Here is a 19,334-nt window from a genome sequence, read left to right as displayed (position 1 = left end):
ATCCACAAAGGGAAAGTACAGCTCTAACTAGATTCGTTTTACCGGGTAAGGAATGTAGAGATCCTCAGCTTTTTACTCCTGAAACAGAGTTTCTCCATTTACCAGCCTTCACAAGTCACTTAGACCCAGGCTGGCAGAGACTCATTTTGAATGCCTGAGGTTAGTCCCCCGGGGCCTGGATTGAGACTGCTGAGCTTTTACTGCTTGTGGCAGGAGCCGCAAGAGCTCAGTCCTTCAGAGAATGCACTGAAACACGAACCTTGAGAAATTAATGCTCTCTTATTTCCAGAAATCTGCATCTTAAGCTTTTTCAGGATAATCTCTTAAAATCGGAAGACTTTATTCCCTTGTTCAGTATCTATAAAATAGCTAAAGATTGAATTTGAGGAAATTCAGAATTTTACAGCTCTTCTGTCTAGCTGAACATGTGGCAGTATTTTGGTGGAGAATGACAAGTCCCAAATTTTCATATGGAATTTTGGCAATCTAAAATGTTACTTCTTTCCAATGTTAAGCAAACACTGGGTGAAAGCTAATGTAGCTTAACTGTTCTGAAAGAAAGCTAACTTATCCCCTCAAATGTCATACTTAAAGAGGAATATTAAAGCAGTTTTTCTTTAGAGATATTCATATAGCTTCTGACTAAAGCCTGTTTGAAAGAACACTTGTTTCAACTAGGTCACAGTAGATTCTTTGGGCTGTGATAACAGAATAAAATAAGCATTTAAAATCTGCTTAAAAATTCCTTGGGGTCCACTTTACTTCACTGTAGGCATTAACATCTAAGAGTAGAAATTCCCCTTTTAATGCATTTTGTCCATGGAAATTTAATGCAGCAGCATAGGTAGCTCTTAATTTTGTTGATGTTCTTTAAAGAAACTTTAGTTATGTTACTAACTGTCCTGACTCTGAACCTATGCTCCACTTATCATTCGCTCCACGCTGCAATTGAGCACACTGGGACTGGTCATTTTGTCAGCAGCCTGCTAAGTATTGACATCAGGAGTGGACCCCTAAAGCACAGGCTACAAAACTCCAGCTGCTAAAGGCAGAGTAGAAATCCTCGCAATGTAAGAGGTAAAATTAGTTTTCAGCAATGATGCTATAATCCATCATGCAAGACAACTGCAAAATTACTTTCAATAACACTTTCACGTTCCCAATTCACACTAAAAAATTCCCGGTCAATACTTGTTACCACAGTAAGTAACCCAATGCCCTGCGGAATTCCATATGCATTGTATCTACCAAGGATTTCATTTTAACAGATAAACCTGTTAGTGATAACAGTGGTTAAAATTAAAACAGTTCTGTTAATCATTGATTTTGCAGCCTATGTTATGTGTTCATCTTCATGCGAAATTTCATTTAGTAAACCCAAATTAGGTGTGACTGGAATGCATTTTCCTTCTAAAGAGGCAAAACAACAAATGAAAGGTGGTAGGATGCTGTCAGTTCCAGAGAAGAGGAGTGCCTACTTATAAGTGCAGCGTGCAAATGAAGTATTTTGTATTGGGAAGGTATGCTTGCCTGCTGGTGTGGGCGATGGTTGCACGCTCACTCAAGCAACAAGGGAAAGATGCTGCCGGTGCCTTCCCGCCCTGCTGTATATCCCTAATCATGGCCTCTCCTCTGCTCTGAGCCACCACAAGTTGTCCAGTCTTTGCTCTGCTGGCCAGCCGTTGTAGCATGTGGGGCCAAGGAGTACAAAAAAGGCTGTGACACTCCAGTAAATGCATGAGATACAGCTGCTGTGATGGGAAAAATGGGGCAGGAGTCTCCTCTTATTCAGTGTGTGAGACCTGACAGGTCTGCGTGTGCGTACGTGGGGAAAAGCAGCTTTCTCAGTGGTACAGAGGTCTTCTGGCTGGTCCCCAGACAGAAGCCAGGAATATGTAATTTAGGAGTGAAAGAGCCTGAAAAAGCACCTTTCTGATCATTTCCCATTTCCAGGATGTTGCAGCAGCACTGGTAGGCAGGAAGCTCTTATAGAACTGTATTGCTGTGTTTTTGCGAGGAATCAAGACAGGCAGTTTAAAAACTGGGCTAATCTCCTGCTTCCTCCATGCAGAGAAGATGATGCTTCATACTGATAGAACGATCTGGAAAACATGTTCTTAGGGGAACCCTCTGTCGCCTTCCTTTCTATAGGTGTCATGGAGCTTTATCATAATAGAGGCCTCTTACTCGGACCAAAGATGTAACAAGATTTGTTAACTGTAAGGTAAAATTAGAGAAACATCATTGGGAAGAAAGGTGTGTGTTATAGGAGAGGACAAGGAGCTATCTGCTTCAGAATGGGGTTGAATTGGCTCCGTTGTTCAAATCCTGCATTGTATAGCAAGACTCGAAATGTTTCCAGTGCTCTCTTGTTCAGGAACTAGTGAGTAAAATTCTGTGCTTTCACTTTATGTTGGTGTCAGATCTACACTTTTTCTTTTTACAATGCTGGCTTTGCAGGAACAAGAAAAGATGGAGTCCATCCATGAAAGAAATCAGACTGTGTACTTTAGGGACATGTATAGAAACCTCTTCAAACCTTTCCATCATAAATCTGAAGTTCAGTGACTTTTGTTGAAGTTAAATGGACATTTGAGATCTCTGGAGTTTCAGATGCAAAGTTTTGCAAGTAACACTATGTTGTTGTAGAGTATATAGTATAATATATTTAATTTACAGAGAGGTAAACTGAGGCAAACACTAGTAGAATTGTGAACCAAATCCTGGAGTCCTGACAACCAGTCTCATTCCAGTTATCATGAACTGCTCTCTCCCAGCTTTCATAAACAAGAGGAAAATTAATGAAGTTTATAAAAATTTTAAGTCATTGTTCACAGAATAACAAACGAAGGCTGAGTTTTACAATACTTTCCTTATTTTTTCAGTTTGCTGTGTACTTTCTGAAAGTTAAGTTCTGGTGTCGTTTAACTTATTTTATTAACTTAATGGCTGCTTGGAATTCAAGTGAATATTTGACAAAGGGAGTAAGGCTTTCAGGAGAAGAGTTTTAATTTGTTCCATTCAGATATATGTATTTTTCATGACTTTCTCTAAACTAGCCTAATTTTCACTGACATTTAAGCTCCAGTTTTTCTCAAGCTCAATGTACTAATATGGAATTATTGAGCATTATCAGTTAAAGGCTTTCCAAATGTGAATACAACAAATATACATGCTATGTTAATGACCTCTTTATAGATCCATTAAATGCAGCAATAGTTGAATAGAAATGTCATAACTTTTCTGTACAAAAAGAAAGCATTAATGAATACTAAATCCACAGTTAACGATGCAGCATCTTGACATAACTTGATTTGATATAATTGAGGCTGCTCCGCATGTTACTTTTATTGCCAACAGTAGGCAGTTTCTCCTGAGTATTCTGTATGAATACAGTATATGTATTTGTTAAGTATAATTTCATTAATTTATTGCTTGTTCAAATATAAAGTAGACTTTGAAGTTCAAAATTCATTTGATGAATTGATGACCTTACTAGATTTTTCAAGTTCCCAAGTTTATCACGCAGAGTTGCTGGCAATGCAAACTTTGTAATTTTTGCCCATAATGAAGTGCCTCTTGTTTCAGTGGATTGCTAAATACGTTATTTGATACTAAAAGCATACAGCTGTTAGCAATAGTAAATTAAAAGAAACTTACTTTTATACGTTATTCTCGTTATGGTGTCTCTGTTAAGCATACGATTTAGAAATGGATTTGATGATTCAGATACCTACAGAAAAGAAAATGTACAATATCAAAATTTTCTCACAAAACATTTCCTTTCTAGAAATGTAGCTGTTCTGTGTGTGCACGCACACGCACTCATTCTCTCTCTCCTGCCACTCCTCCAAATTGTTTCTGCTTTTTTTCAGTGTTGTGGGAAGAGGAAATAGGATATTTTTCTAACTTGTTAGAAAGTTGGTATCTAAAAATAAATACAAAAAACCAGGAATGGGAGAACAGGATGAATAGAAATTAATGCCTGAATACAAGTGTGAGTACAGGTTTCTTCTCCAACAGCGTTGATGGGATTTGCAGGTGGTTAATATAATTAGGCAGGATTTTCATATAGTATTCTATTATTTTTCTATTTATTGAGAAATACTTTCCTTGCAGCAGATTTTTTAGATTGCAAATAAAATCTGCCTTTCCTTTGTTTTACATACAGGTATGAAATGACTAAATTTCACCCACGTGCACTCACAAATATGTATACATACATGTAAAATGTTCAGTCTACATTAACATAAACATACCTGAAGAGGATTTAGAGGAAAAATGATAGAGGGCTTAGAGGCATTGTTGTTGTGTTGGGTTTTTTTGGGGATGGTGGTGGGGTGGTGTGTGTGTGTGGGGGGGTGTATGTACTTTATCAAAAATATCGTTGTTGATTATCAATTATAATTTAAGGAGAGATTTTATTGCACTGCAAATGGCAAGATTATTATTGGTTAGCAACAAAATCAGTGTCGCATATTTTTATGGAGACATTTTAGTAGCTCTGTAGCTAGCCTTCTAATATCCTACTTATCTTTCAATTATTCTGTGATGTGTTTTTTTTATCAGGCCCTGATACTCTGCTGTTATACATCTAGCATTTATCCAGAATGAAATAAATTTATTTTGAAAATGGAAAACTTCACAAAAAGTTTAGTTAAGATTTAGGAAAATAAATGGGCTATTGGGCAAACTGTAATCCAGCTCTGTTTGACAGGTAGCCCTCAGGAAAATTCAGTTCAGGTTCCATTTTGTGGAAATTCAGATAGTTACTTCTCCATTTAGAAGTTTTTCTAACTACTTTGGACATTTAAAATAGAACACATCTTTTCATGCCAGTGAGAGAGGCCTAGAGAAAAATATGGTGAGGCAGATACTAAATTTGGTTGCTCATTACAAGAGGTGCGCAACTCAGCAAGTACATGAGTGATGCATTATTTAGACAAAACTGGCACGCTGGGCATTTTGAAGGCTTGCTTCAATTTTATCCTTTTGCACGAATTCAAGTCAGGTTGTTGGGTCGTAATACAATACACTTTGGATGAAAAAAGGTAACCTAAATACCTTTCTTAAATATTAACCTGTATAAAAGGGCAATTTTTGTATCTAATTATTCAATATGCTCTGTGAAATGTATATTTTAATTCTGAGGTTAATGCTTTGTCAGGACCTTTACCTTATGAAATGCGATTAGAGAGTACTAAAGGGAATTAATAGATATCCAATACGTAAGGTCTGATGATGAAAGCTGTTTATTTCAGCATGAAGCACTTATTCAGAAATATATGCCTTTTTAGACTGATGAAACAGAGATACGTAATGGCAGAATATGAACAACATTTTGGGGGGAAATGCATTCTTCACATAAAATGACAGAAAAGGTTTTTCCAATGTAATTAGGGAGGTTTGAGTAAACTATTGAGTTCAATGCTAGATCACTGTAATTTATAGACCTAACTATGCATCTTGAACACAACAGGATGGAGACTAAAATACGACAAATTATTCACATGTCTTTCTAGCTCTGTGAAATGGAAGATATTAAGAGTTATACTTTTAATGTTCTTGAGTTTTGACAGTTTAAGGCATTTTAAATAACATTGTGAGAAAAACTTATTTTGCTGAGTTGGAAACATCAGCATATCTCCAAAGGGCAAACATGCCCTCTTTCCCAGGGCCTCAACCTACTAGGAGAGATTTACTTTTAATTGAATGAATAACATTTCATGAAAAAATACCGAATCTGCAAAATTAGTAACTTTTGTCATAGCCATTAAAGTGTTGAGTGATGTTTATGATATAGGGATTTTTTTTTTCCCCCCTCCCTTATTCCCTTTCCTTTTCCTCACATTACATTGTAAATGCTTTGGAGTAGAGATTGTGTGTTCAGTTCCCAAGATGATGCTGTCTCTGGATTCCAGAGCAGAGCCTCTAGGCATTGCTATAGTATAATGAGGAGTCTAATTCCTACAGCTCATGGGAAAAGAAGTCCGCAGTCTATATATTTAGGTATTGATAATACTGAATACTTACTTTCATAAATATGGAAACTACCACCAACCCATTAGGACTCTTTGCAGCTTCTGTGACATTTGTGTACAGCTCGTGGTTATAGTGGATTAGTTGAACCTAGAAAACAGGGAAGGGAAAGATTACAATTAAACAGCCGCAAATCATACCATACACTGTTTGCAAATGCTCTCTAAACAGCAATTGGTTTGTATTAGAATCCCATCTATGCTTAGGATATTTTGTAACAGTGCAATTTTTCAGAGGTTTGCAGCACGCACGATTTTAATAATTTCAGTCACCATCTGGCTCCAACTGGCACAGCACCAGCATGTTTTCTTCTAAATTGCCAGTAAGTGAATTTACCCACATCAAGTTATGAATTGCACTGCAGGGGTTGACATCATTTCCCTGTTGCAACAGCACTTGCCATGGGCATCAAGTAATCTATGCTTTTCAGCCTCAAGCCAAACACAGAGGAGTCAGGGGTTGAAATATTTGAAGAAACATATGGGATACGGGTTTGGAACTGTTTAAACCAGCACTCGCAGAATTCAAAATACTAATATTCATTGGCCCCAGATTTTACAAACTCAGTTACAAAAGCTCCTATAGTTAGGCACTTACTGTATTACTGTTAACCAGGTTCTCCTTAGCTCCTACAGCTTTCCTTCTGCTTTTTAGGTTTATGATTTGCTGGAACTTTTAAATTATGAAGGCACAGTTTCTCTCTCTCCCTGCATATGTAAGTGTCTTACCCAGAACAATGGTATTTGATTCGTCTGGGATCACTGGACACTGTTACCATTTATATTGCAATTTGTAGCCTCACTTTTTTTTTAAAAGATGAGCAACTTCAATGAACTCGTGAGGCAGTTAAGTACTTCTAAGAATTTGAAAGGCTGGTTAGCTTTATTTAACCTAAAGATATCTATCTTCGTTTTCAGATGTCAATTAGAAAAGTAAGGTCACTGTTCTGGCATTTTCAGAATTGCAGCAGCCTGATGTTTGTATTTAAAAATCAGGTGTGTCTTTCATGTGCTGGCATAAATCTAAAGGCTGTCCACTGAAATTTCTGGACTTAAATACTGTGAACAAGATCAGTATTAACTTGATCTATATCTGGTAGTCTTTTTAACTGTACAAATGGCCAAAGACTAGTACTGCCAGTAAGGAAATTTCATCATAGTGTGCTTTCCATGTTTATAATCAGGGGAAAAAAAACACGCACACCCAAAAACACGGAAATGGGGTTTAGTGCCTGCATTGGTGACTTTGTCTTTTGGATGAAAGCAATGTCTGGTGCTTCAGTAGTGAAACACAATTGCAAGGATTTCTCTGCAAGAATGACCTCCCTATATGATCTGCAGTGCACAATCAAGTTACAAAGGCAAAGCCTTGCTTTGCCATCCAAATATGTATGTCCACCAACATGTGTACTAGTAGTGATCTGAATTATAATGACATCCCAATTTATGTGTAACCTACACCATTATTATCTCAGTCTATGATAAGTTGAGAAATAAATGATGCGTCCAAACTCTGGGAGTGTTCAGACAGTTCTATTTCCTACACTCTGCCCTGACTGCAAAATGTATTATCCTTATAAGTAAATTACTCAGAATCAGATTTTATGAGTTTTCCCAGTCTAAAAATCCACCAAGCATTGTCCTCCCACCAGCCCCCAAATCCCTTAGCAATGCTGTTTTAGTGCTTGGACATTGATGTAAAAAGGGGTAGTGGAAATTCTGAAAGGAAAGAGAATATTTGCATTAGTAAGATTAGAAGATCTTTGGTACATAGCTTTACTGTTTACAGCTAATGGTTCACCGACCAAAAAAATAAGGCAAGGGTCAAAATTACTGCTTTAATGTGTTAATTTCAGTTACTTTTATCCTGTCTGGATTGGGAACTATTGGTTGACCTTTTTACAATTCACACAGTAGGCATTTTTTAAGGCAAGCAAACAAACCAAACTGGAATGAAAAAGTAAAATGTCAAAGTAGCCAATGAAGTTATCTACTAAATTCTGACAACTAGGAAGCAGTATGTTTTCTAAAGGTCTTGTAAAGAATTAATGAGAGCATTTACTCTACAGCACATAGAGGTTATAGGCTCATTAGTCATCACTTTGTGGTACTACTGAACTTTGATAGCATCATGGTTCTGGGGACTGTGCACTCACTTAAATTTTTAGGCTTAGTAACATATTTTTCTTTTTATGTACAACTATTCATTCTGGCAGCCAAACTAACTTGTGAATTATCAAGGAAATAAGTAATGAAATCTGCTTTAGACTAGAATTCCTTCTGTACAAAGTCCCAGAATAACAATGAATTAGATTAACTTAGTTTATCTAACAAACCAAGTGCCTAGTGCAGGAATGGATAAAAGTAAGGACCAAATTCTCCTTTCACCCATGGAAGCCCTGAGTCAATGTCAAACTCTCATTTTTACTGATGGGACTTACGGAAATAAAACTCCTGAAGTATGTATGACCACATATAGGATATTTATCCCAGACTCACTGCAAGGAGCCTACTGTCCAGTGCAGTTCTAGTCTTGCATAACACATTATATTGCAACGAGTGATATGGGCCTCAGCACGTAATAGTGTCCCGGCTCTGTTGGAGACCTCTCTCGATGTCAAAAAGAGACACAATTCGCTCTGTGCAAAACGCACACCCAGACTGCAGGCAGTCAATAGCTATTTGTGGGAATGAGTTAACAGGCTTGAACTGATTCGAAATTAGAATAGTTATTTCCTTTGCTGATCTACAAATGATCTCCCCACCCTGTATTGCACTGTCTTTACAATAAAAGTACTTGTCTGAGAACTTTGGCATTTTTTACCAGTGCTTTCAAGTGGTTTTCATTTCAAGTTTGTCATTCCTGCAGGTTTGTATGCCTTTGCCCCATTCCGCATCTCCTTATCACATCTCAGTTTCGTAATGAACCGTTTTGGAGAGTGTGCTTGAGAAACCTCGCTTCACTATAGTTTGAAAAGATTCCCCTGCCTTGCTATGCATTATTATTGTGCTGAAGAAGACAGACTTTTTTTCTTCTGACACCTGTCACTTTCTCTGTGTTAGAGTTGTATCCTTCCTCCCTGCACCCAAATTAATTTTAAAGCTGTTTCCATGGCACCATGGTTAAATTCATTAGGTTTTTCTGTTTTTTTAAAAAGATTGACCATGTAAGGAGACATCATTTTCAAAGTTTCTCATATGGAACCAGATAATTTAGAAAGGTACAAATGAATAAAGATGTCTTAGATATAGAATATTACATGCAGGATAAAAAATACAATTTCCTACTAAATTCCTTCTTTTGAGAATAATTTCTTTAAAGTTGCCTGAAATACCTGTGATCTTGCATTCTGTATTAAATATTACTAGACTCTTCCATGAAGGTAAAGCCACACATGACTAAAATTGCTCATATGTGAAAATCTCACTTTTTCAAATGACGACATTGTATTAAAAACAAAGCACAACAGGAGCAAACTTGCAATGCTGGAAGTACCCTTTGATTCTAGTCTGAGTTTCAGGGCTCAAACACAATCTTATCTCAAACACAGAATCTTATTATAAGCTATTGATTTTCTTTGGAAGATTCCCCCCTTTAAGATTAATTTGCCACAGAACAACTGATAGCTCTTTGTTTTCCTCGAGCTATAGAAGTTCTATTTTTCAGGGAGAAGAAGAGAATTAAGATTAATTACTCTTAACCAATGAAAATCCAGAATGTGCCCTTGTTCCATCACCCAAGAATGTGCATTGGACTTTTTAGACACCTGAGGTTGGCGATGCTGGGAATGTCAGCAGGAGCTGATGACATTTAGGGGTAAACTACTGAGCACACTCTCCTCAGCCTGGTCGGCTGTGTCTTCGGGGCAAAATAATATAGATAGGCTGATATTATGGCTCGTGTTCTGGCCACTGTGGGGAAAACATCTAATTCCGTTTCCCAACACATCTGCATGTGTGTTTATAATGGTAATAACCTGTTCTTTGCCTGTACTTTGATAAAGTTCAGCCCTGTACTCATATTGTTTGTACTGGTTTTCCTCTGCAATGCATTTTGCCTTTTTTCTTGATCCTTCATCCAGGTGAAATGTGCATCTTTGGGCAGAGCTAGCAGCAGGATATTTTCTGTGTCGCATTTGACCAAGGCTCTTTGGCGAAGCAAAAGGAGGCAGTTTGCTGTGTTGATGGTTGTGGGTGCCAAAAATTCCAGGGACTCTTTTCAGCAATGTTTTAGCAATTTTTTAACTTGAACAAAGGCCCTTTGTGAATTAGAGAGCTCTGATCTAGTGTGCATGTATAACCCTTTTATAAATATTAGATCACTGTGAGATGTTCTGCTGCAGTGAGACGTGGAGAAACGTGAAACTGAGGGAATTTAGAGTATCACAGTACTTTACACACAAATATTGCCATAGTCCCCTTGGGAGTAATGGAATACCCTTTATTCTCACTTGGAAGTGTTATAATTGAGTGCATAAACATTTTGATTTGTAAATGACAAGGGATCTAAACCTTGACAGGAATGGCAGCAGGAACAGCTAATCTGTAACTACAATATTTGTATTATGCTGTGCTACTTGATAAACTGTTGGGATACCTGATTGAGAGCAAGCACAAAGCATGTTTCCAGCACAGCAGGGAACAAAAGCAAATGAAATTGCTCAAGGAGACAAGTTAAATATTTGTTTTGATTCAGAGTCCTTGTAAAAAGTAGCTAAGATCTCATTAAGGAAAAAATTATACATTTTTTGTTTATCCAAAGTTTAATAAAAACAGCAAAAGAAATATAATTTCTGCAGGGAAGGTGTCCAGTGAGGAAAATTATTTTAATGAGTTAAAACCTGTTAATAACAACAGTTGATATTCCAGTGTTAAAATATAGTTGCTCTTACAGGTCTTATAAAACCCTTTGGAAAGAGCAGTAAGGCCATATCACCTAAGAGTTATTTATGGTATTAATTTTGTGGATCTGAACAGGTAAGAGATCTGAGGTCCTCACTTTGTGAAAGAAATGAGTTTTTTTTAAATGTCCCCTGGTTCTAGGACGTGTAATTTGTGTGGTTGACAAAAATATTTTTAGATTTGTCTTAAATTAAATTAAATGTACTTCCTGCTTCATGGAAAGATATAGCACCATCTGTGAGAACGTGCATTAGGCTGCTCAGAACCTGTGGTCCTGAGTTGTCTTGTTTCTTTGGACCAACACCTGGCAGTGATGCAGTGGAAATTTTCCTATCTTTGGCAAGCGATGAAGGATTTTTATGGTGTGTTGCTTAATAGTAGGCCTAAATATCAGATGGACTATTCAAGAAAGAAAAAAAAGTTAATTGCAGTTTTTTCATAATTGGTTAGGATTTGGAGCTGGATGTTAATGTTATCTTTTCCTGAATTCTTATAATGATCAAACCTTGTTTGTCCACACACACACTCACCAATAAGCAAAGAGAATGCACTAAGATTGTACGTATTTAATTACCGCGTCTTGGTGGATACTCCTGGCCTGCTCAAGGCACAAGTCATTACATTTTAAGCAGGATAAGAACTTTAACTCTCTGGTCCAGTTCTCAGTCCCTTTTTTGCTTTCAGTGAACCTATTCAAAGTAACAGCTGGAGAACTGGGCTGTTAGTGGGCTCAGAAGAATGCTGCTTAAGACAACAGAAATTATGATTCACGGTAATTGTCTTTGAAAAACAAAACCATCTTTTTCTCATGCACAGGGTGCTCTACCATGAAATGTTAGGATCTGCCAAGGTGGTATGACCCACATACTTTTAATTAATCCATAGATCTACCTGTCTGTTATTTTTTATGTACAAGCTCACAGCAGTGAGGTACTCTTACGTTGCTGGTAAATTGGTAAAATAAATTTTACATGACCACTTATACTTCTAGCAGTTTACTTACCATTTTAGCAAGCTAACTGTGGTTTTAAGATTAAAATCAGTTTAAAAGATTAACTTAGTTTAATGTAAAAAAGGAGAAATGCAAAAACGTTTTTTTGAAATAATTTTGTATCTCTGACTTTCTTTGATGTTCTCTCTACTAAAACCAAGGTTCTTTAGGCTGTTGCTGACAAATGTGGTTTATGGGTTTTTTCTGGGTTGTGTTTTTTTTGTGGTGGTGGTGGTGTTCTTTTTTTTTTTACTACTTTTGACAGTTATTTCGTGATTTAAAAGAAATGCCTATAAAATACTGATTTACTAGATAGGCTTGTCATTCACATTTATGGCAATATGCCAGCAATTGTATCCTAGGTAAATAAAAAAGATTATAGTTCTTTTTTACTTAAAAGAGTAAGACTAAGAATGCAAGGAAGGAACTCTGTTTTCTCCTGCTTCTGAGCAGACAGCTGTATAAAAGCATGTGCAAAGAAATGCAATAACGCATCATGCAGTAAAGAAGAAATGCAGTCAAGGGTGAGCTATACTTGGCTGCAAAATCTACTTTACTAGAAATGATGGTATGCCAGGAATTAGCACTTAAACTGCAAATGGTGTCTAACACTTCATTAGACCAGTTGGTAACAAGTTACCAGCTGGTAACAAGAACTAACTTGCAATACCTATGTTCAACAAATGCTGTTCAACAGTGAGCTTTAGCCAGGGTTCCCTGCTAAGTAGTTAACAGTGTGTTATTTTCAGCATATATTATGACTCTTAAAAAAAAAAAAAAAAAAAAAAAGGAGCATCGCCTGCTTTAGGTTTAAAGTCGTTATCTCTAGATGCAGACATACAAATGAAAGGTGAGTGAGAGTCTTAAGCTTTCTGGGGCATCTGTTCTAAGACACTCTAACTCGGAGTTTAACAGTACTTTGAACAGAGTTCGGTGAGAATCAGACCTGAAGCAGGACAGCCATTTTGGCTGCTGACCTGGTATCTTACAGTGATGAGGCTACTGACAGAGCAAAACATACTTATTCCTTGTTTATATGCAACCGTTGCAGCTAGAAAATAGGAAAAATATGATCTGAACAAAGTGTAGAAGATTTTAAAGTATTAATCTTTGATATTTTTATATGTTCTTATTTCTTTTGTAAGTCTTACTTTAATTCATTTGCAAGTAGGAAAAAAGGCCATTTTAGACAATATTTAAAACTTGATGTTTCTTTTAAACATCCACAGGACTACAATATATAAAGTACAAATTACTAGCTTAAGAGGTCAGATGGGCTGCTTATGTCTCAGAATTTGCTATTTTCACCTTTGCGCTAACACCAAAAAATTAAGAAAATGATAGGCTGAAGAAATAAATGCGAAAGGTGATGGATTCCTGCCATCCAAATGCTGCCAGAAATGTTGCAAGTGTCACAATCATTTAAACTCTCTTCCAGATAGTAGGAACCACAATGAAGGAAAAATCCAAATTGAGCCCCAGAGGTACAAGGTGTGTCTGTGAAGCTGGTTGCTGTGTGACTTCAGGAGAATTTTTGACAGGGCAGTCACTGCTGAAGCCTTCCGCTGTCGATTACTCTAAACATGGGGTATTTTTGGCTGACCTGCCAGTCAACCACTCCTGTCATTTATTGTTAGCAGATGAGCAAGAGCTGGGTAAACGTAAATAAATGACACTGTTCTGCAATTCACTTTGTGTGAGGATCAAAATGAAGTCTTAGACTCAACTGTTTAATGTTGATTATGTCTTGGCTGATGCAAAATTTCATTGCAAGCTGTAATTTGGCACTGACCCAATCCATCATCTACAAAAGTTACATCTTAAGAGAGAATAGGGGTAATGGAGGAAAAAAGGCTATTAGATGAGCCTATCATCATTTCTGGATTCATGCAGGATTTTCTGACTAAACACTACATTTAAACTGTTTTCTCATTTTAAATACAACAGATGCTCAGACACCATGATGATGAATTCAGTATAAATGCTCCATTTGGGAGATTCAGTTATATATTGGTGCTCTGAATTTCTGAGAGAATTCTGTATTTCTTTAGCAATCAGTCCACAAAGCAGCAGAAAATGGTTCCTGCAAGTCAAAAATATGGTGAAGGTAGCGATTGATGCTATTTTTGTTGTTCACTGTACTACCCTGAGACATTGAGTCAAAAGGACACACATACAATGTCACTGAACGATGCGACAGAGATGCATTAACAGTTCAAGCCTTCTCTAACAACATGTAATGCCACTACAGCTCTCAGTCTACCTTGCCAAAGTACCATCTGTAGCTGCATTTCAGTTCAAAGAGTGGGCATGATGGGCAAGAGCAAACAGAAATATCATAGACTGCTGAATAAAAGAATGAGCAAAAAAAATTAATAGAATGTGGGCTAGTGAAAATCTAGTTGTTGATCTAGGCCTTATCCCTTTTGTCCTCATTTTATAATCTGGTAGGAAAAAATGGTCACGCTTAATATACCCCATGTTAACTAACAAGCAAAGAAAAAATTAATGTTAGGATTACAAACCAGAAGCAGAAACAAGGCAGTTATCAGTTTTACCTGCTGTCCTGGTTTTGGCTGGGATAGGGTTAAATTTCTTCCTAGTGCTGTGTGCAGATTAAACCACGACACCTGCTCTCTTGAGTATAGAAGTATATTGTTAAATTAAGAATATAATTCTTCCGTGGCAAAAATGAAGCATGGGATTTTATATTCTTAAAATGACAGTAAGGTGTGTATACGAGAAAAGCATAGAATAACGTTGAGGATGTATTTTAAGAAGCTCTTGGTGTGGTCCATCTGAGTTTCGTGGAAGTCCTTGTCCAGCCCCTTTGGGCAGCAGCTCCTGCCTGCCTACCTGAATGCTCCCTTTTGTTGCCTGATCTCAGCCTAGCACAGGCTTACAGTCTGTCCTTACCGCGCCTGCCACCGCGCGTGGCTTGGTGACCTCTCCTTCCCCGCTCCCTGCTGGCAGGTGTAGGATGGGAGGAGAACTTAGCACGGATGTGTGGAAACTGGCTGCTCTTGCAGGGAGGAGGGGAAGAAAGGGAGGTGGTCTGCTTGCCCTTCGGGAAGGGAAAGCGGCGCATAAACGTGGAGGATGGACATAGGCACTTGGTGAGATGAGACTTTTTGTTTTAAACCAATGGAATTGCAAAATATTGGTAGTATACCCATTGAAAGATAAATGTGAAAACACACACAGGGTCTCATGGGATCTTTCTAAATGATTTATTGACACAGGCTTTTCTCTCAAGAGTCTCCTTCCCCTTTAGTGATTGGGTTGCTCATCTATGACTTAAGAAAATTATGTTCAACTCCTTCTCTGCCGTTAAGCAACTCTTCCTACCATTTTTGCCCAGCTTGCCATCTCTGAAATGGGAATAGCTGCAATTCTCCGGCAACAATATTGTGAGATGCTCAGACGTAACATTAAGGGTGTCGGGGAAAGCATCTAGATAATGAATGTCGTGTTATGAAGTTCAATTTGTGTTATTGATCCATGACAATTCGTGACACATCACCCATAAAAGGTGCAAAAAAGCAGCTCAGAATACAAATAGTTTTGGCAGGAGACTGTGGGACACTTGGATTTTCAGCACATTAAAGAGTGATAAAAGGGAAACATTTAAAGCCTGATAAAAGAGCAAAATAATTTGAAATGGATACAATTGCTAGTGATCGTAGTGTTAAATCTTTGAATGTAAGTTGAGGGCTCAAACACAGAAAAGTTTGAGGAAGCCCAGCTTGACTCAAAATAGCCAAAAGCATTTCTGGAATGAATGTTTTATTGAATTATTGAAGGTTCTTTAGGATATTAATGCTGTGGTAGATGAGATTATATATTATAGAGTCAATTTTTTAGAAATCATTTGAAGAAATTTCACACCAGGATTTCCTGTTCAAGGTGCAGAGTCAGAGATTGAGAGGAAAGAAGGCACAGATCTACCCTGCAGGCAGAAAATAAGGGGTTTTTTTTTGTTTTTTGTTTAAGAATATTCTGCAAGCTTCTTTTAAAGCTAAGGAAAGTACAACTGCCTTTTGTTGTTTATGTGAATTGCATAAGAGACAGTTTCACATTTGTAGTTTAAAAGGTAAGTTTGAAGTTGAAAAATAATGAACACAGTCAAAACAAGAGGACATGAATTATCTAAGAATATGAGATAGTACAGCTTGAGGCAGACAACTATAAAATTATCTTGTTTCTAAATGAATTGAGTGGCATTATACTCAGTAGGAAAGATAACTGGCACTTAGAAGTCATAACTAAGCCAGTTATCTTTTATAAAGTAAGCCCTTTAGCTCTATCTGCAGATTTGGTGAAAGAAAATAGGAGATTGGCAAACACTACTCAACAAATGCAGTACAGCATAAATTAAAAGGGCATGAAATTACACACAGCAGCATTTGTTTATCATAAGAAGATATTCTTCTGGGTACCTTGTAAAGGGCACTGAAAATTGCCACGTGGTAAGAGCAGTTCAGTTCAGCCACACAACTGCAGATTACTGCCATTTACAAACAAACAGAGGAAGATGATGATCAAAGAAGCCTTTCCAGTAGCCTTACTTACGCTGCGGTTGAAGTTCAAGGATCTAACAGTGGTTTTCTTTGTTAAAGGTATTTTCTGCAACTTCCTGTTTTATGTCATCCCTCAAAGCTGCTTCCCTACATCTACAACAAATAAAATGTCTCTGCTTCATAGAGACAAGAGAAGAACCCCTCCTCTTCCATTTGTTTCAGAAACTTTCTAATTATATATTTCAGCACAGGAGCAACCTTTTTCCTAACTCATTGGCAATTGTTGCCCAGACTAGCTAAACACCAATGACCTCTGCTTCACAGTTTGTCTTAACCGTATAACGCAAATGCTTAGAAACAAGAAGCAATCTGAAAATCCCATCTAAACATTAGGAAGTAAAACGGAGAGTTAGCCTCTGTGAATAAGCCCCAAATTACACTTATTCACAAGTTTTTAAAGTTATTAAGTGAAGGTCAGTGAAAAATAATGAAAAACAATAGCAACTCCAACAGAAATATGGTACCTGCCATGTCTCTGTGGGCTGTTTGAGCAGTGAGATGTGAATATTAAACGGACAAAAGGGTGAAGAAAATCAGCAATGCAGACAGCCTCGTTGTAAAAAAGTGAATAGCGCTTCAGTTAGTTAGGAATTAGACCGAGGGACGAATGAAGAGACGGTGAAGCCATGGTCCATCTGATCTCTAACCTTAGCAGCAGATCTGCCTAATGGGATTTGGGGTTTGTGGAATGGAGGTTCCTGAGCACAGAATGCTTTGGGGATCCTGTGTGTGGATGTTCATGATATAATCTAGCAACAGCAGTTCAGATCTGCAATACAAGTGTATTACATGTCTGTCTTTAAAACATAGATGAGTCCCGAGTCCCTTTAGTACTCAAAATATGCCTCTTGGACACGATGGTGGTGAAAGGGGCAGCGGTAAAGTCACACTTGCAATTTGTGTCAGCGGACTTTCTACATCAGACAACAGAAGTCAAAGCTTTTTTTCCCGTTAGAAAACACAGTCTATTCATTTGCAGGTTAATTTACATAGCTGAAATGCTGAAAATACTGGCATCGAAATACTTGAAATGCCAAACAGATATTTTCCCTTAATGAAAGAAAACCAGGGAACGTGCCATGCTCCAAAATGCTGAACTCCTGAAGAAATCTTTAGCCTGTTGGACTTCCTGCAATTAGAAAAGGTGAATTTGGGTGATGATCCAATTAAAAGTCTTTGAAAGTCATTTTGTCCACGTAGTAAACTATTTTCTGCTGACCAGAAAGCCTGGCCTCAGCCAGGGGCTGTGAAAGCAGCTCCTTATTCTCACTGGCAAAGGGCCTGGCCTTCAAAACGTTTCTGTGACCGCCATGCAAATACCACACACTATTTATTTCTTGCTGCTTCCAGTTCCTGCTGGAAGAGCTACAGACCCCTGAAATACTAACTGAAAGGGGATCTGCAGTGTCACTTCCATGGGGGATTAACGTCTGAATGAAGTGGGGGATTGTGAAAGGTACAGCTGCAGCTCTGCAACAACCGGCTTTCAACTTGCCTCATCGCAGCACCGCTTCCTTTCGCGGCGTTACTGGTCATAAGTGAGGAGGGGAGGCAAAGAGCAGTAGATGGTGTGTGCCCCTCTCCCATCCCCGACAGCAGCCATCTCCACTTGCCAAAACACCCTTGGGAGGATGGTTGTTTTAAAGAGTGAATTGTGGGTCCTGCTTTCCTCGTGGTTAGGGAGCTGTGTGCTCACGGTGTGACTGTAGTGCTGGGCTGTGGCAAATACTGTGGTTAGCTTTGAATTCATGCCAATCTCATAAAATCATGCAAATATTTATGGAAGTTGGTGCACAGTGACTGGAATGGTATTGCTCTTTGTTAGATGTGCAAGAAAAGATCATTTAATACAAGCAATGTCTCCTGGGCGTTTTTTCCCCCATGAAGTTACTATTCACAGATTCGACCAACTGTAGTTTCTTCAGTTAGTCCTAATGTTGTGCCTGCCACCTCTTCCTTTATTTAATTTCTTTGTTATGTACATTATCCTGTGGTATGGCTCTTGCACAGCAAAAGAGAACCTTTCTCTTAGTGCACAGATGAAATGGAGCTGAAAATTACAGCAGATAAAAACCCAGCTCTTTGAACTGTAATGTTAAGAACTCTTCAACCAAAGTAGACACCTAATTGAAGATAATGCTGACTCTATATATTACTTTGTCAGGCTGACATCATTAAGTATGTATTTGATTTCATTATACTGCAGTAAACAATTTGTTGTTGTGGTAAGATATGCTGGTTTGCAGTGTCTGTAGGCAAAGTTGCATTATACTTTAAATGCAGATAGTGCTGTCTTCAGATTTTGAGTTATGGAGCAACAGCGTAATTATCCTATTACCTTGCTAAAATATCTAATTATTTGTCAATGATGTGAAAACCTGAGAACTTAAATGTAAGAAATTATACTACGAATGTAGCTATTATTTTTTTCATTGACACTTTAACAATATCAATTTGCTAGGCTGTTGTGAGGAAAGGATCCCATATAAAATTATGGCAATGGGGACTGCATATCACTAAAATGATATCTAACAAAAGATTGATTTCTGATTTTAATAAGCATTGTATATATGCAAAGTATCTTTTTAGCTTTATAATTCATTTAAACATATATGATTAAGTTTTACTGCATAACAAATTATGCGCTACTATTACTCTAGCCTTTGCAAAGCCCATCATTACAAGTTTAAAGGGAGACACATAGAAAAAAGGTACAAGAAAAAGCTAGTTCTTCCTACTTTTTAAAAAAATGTCATTGAACTGTGAGCCCAGCTTAAAGTCAGAATTCTGTCTCTAGTGTTCCCTGATCTCCTCAAGAAAAGA

General features: G+C 37.6%; 1 protein-coding gene across 3 annotated transcripts in view; it reads right to left on the bottom strand.

Moving 5' to 3' along the window:
• The window catches only part of CA10 (carbonic anhydrase 10), a 211,492-nt gene that overhangs the window by 8,461 nt on the left and 183,697 nt on the right, over positions 1 to 19,334 (bottom strand). For all 3 annotated transcript variants that reach the window (XM_075169614.1, XM_075169612.1, XM_075169613.1), the window contains 2 exons: positions 6,034 to 6,129; positions 3,661 to 3,733 (listed from right to left, as the gene is read on the bottom strand). In XM_075169614.1, the coding sequence (XP_075025715.1) occupies positions 3,661 to 3,733; positions 6,034 to 6,129 (169 nt within the window). The remainder of the gene's footprint in view (positions 1 to 3,660; positions 3,734 to 6,033; positions 6,130 to 19,334) is intronic.

This window comes from Calonectris borealis, chromosome 20, assembly GCF_964195595.1.
Source record: "Calonectris borealis chromosome 20, bCalBor7.hap1.2, whole genome shotgun sequence".
Lineage (NCBI taxonomy): Eukaryota > Metazoa > Chordata > Aves > Procellariiformes > Procellariidae > Calonectris > Calonectris borealis.
The sequence above is the reverse complement of the archived record's forward strand: the minus strand, read 5'-3'. Positions and strand labels throughout refer to the sequence as shown.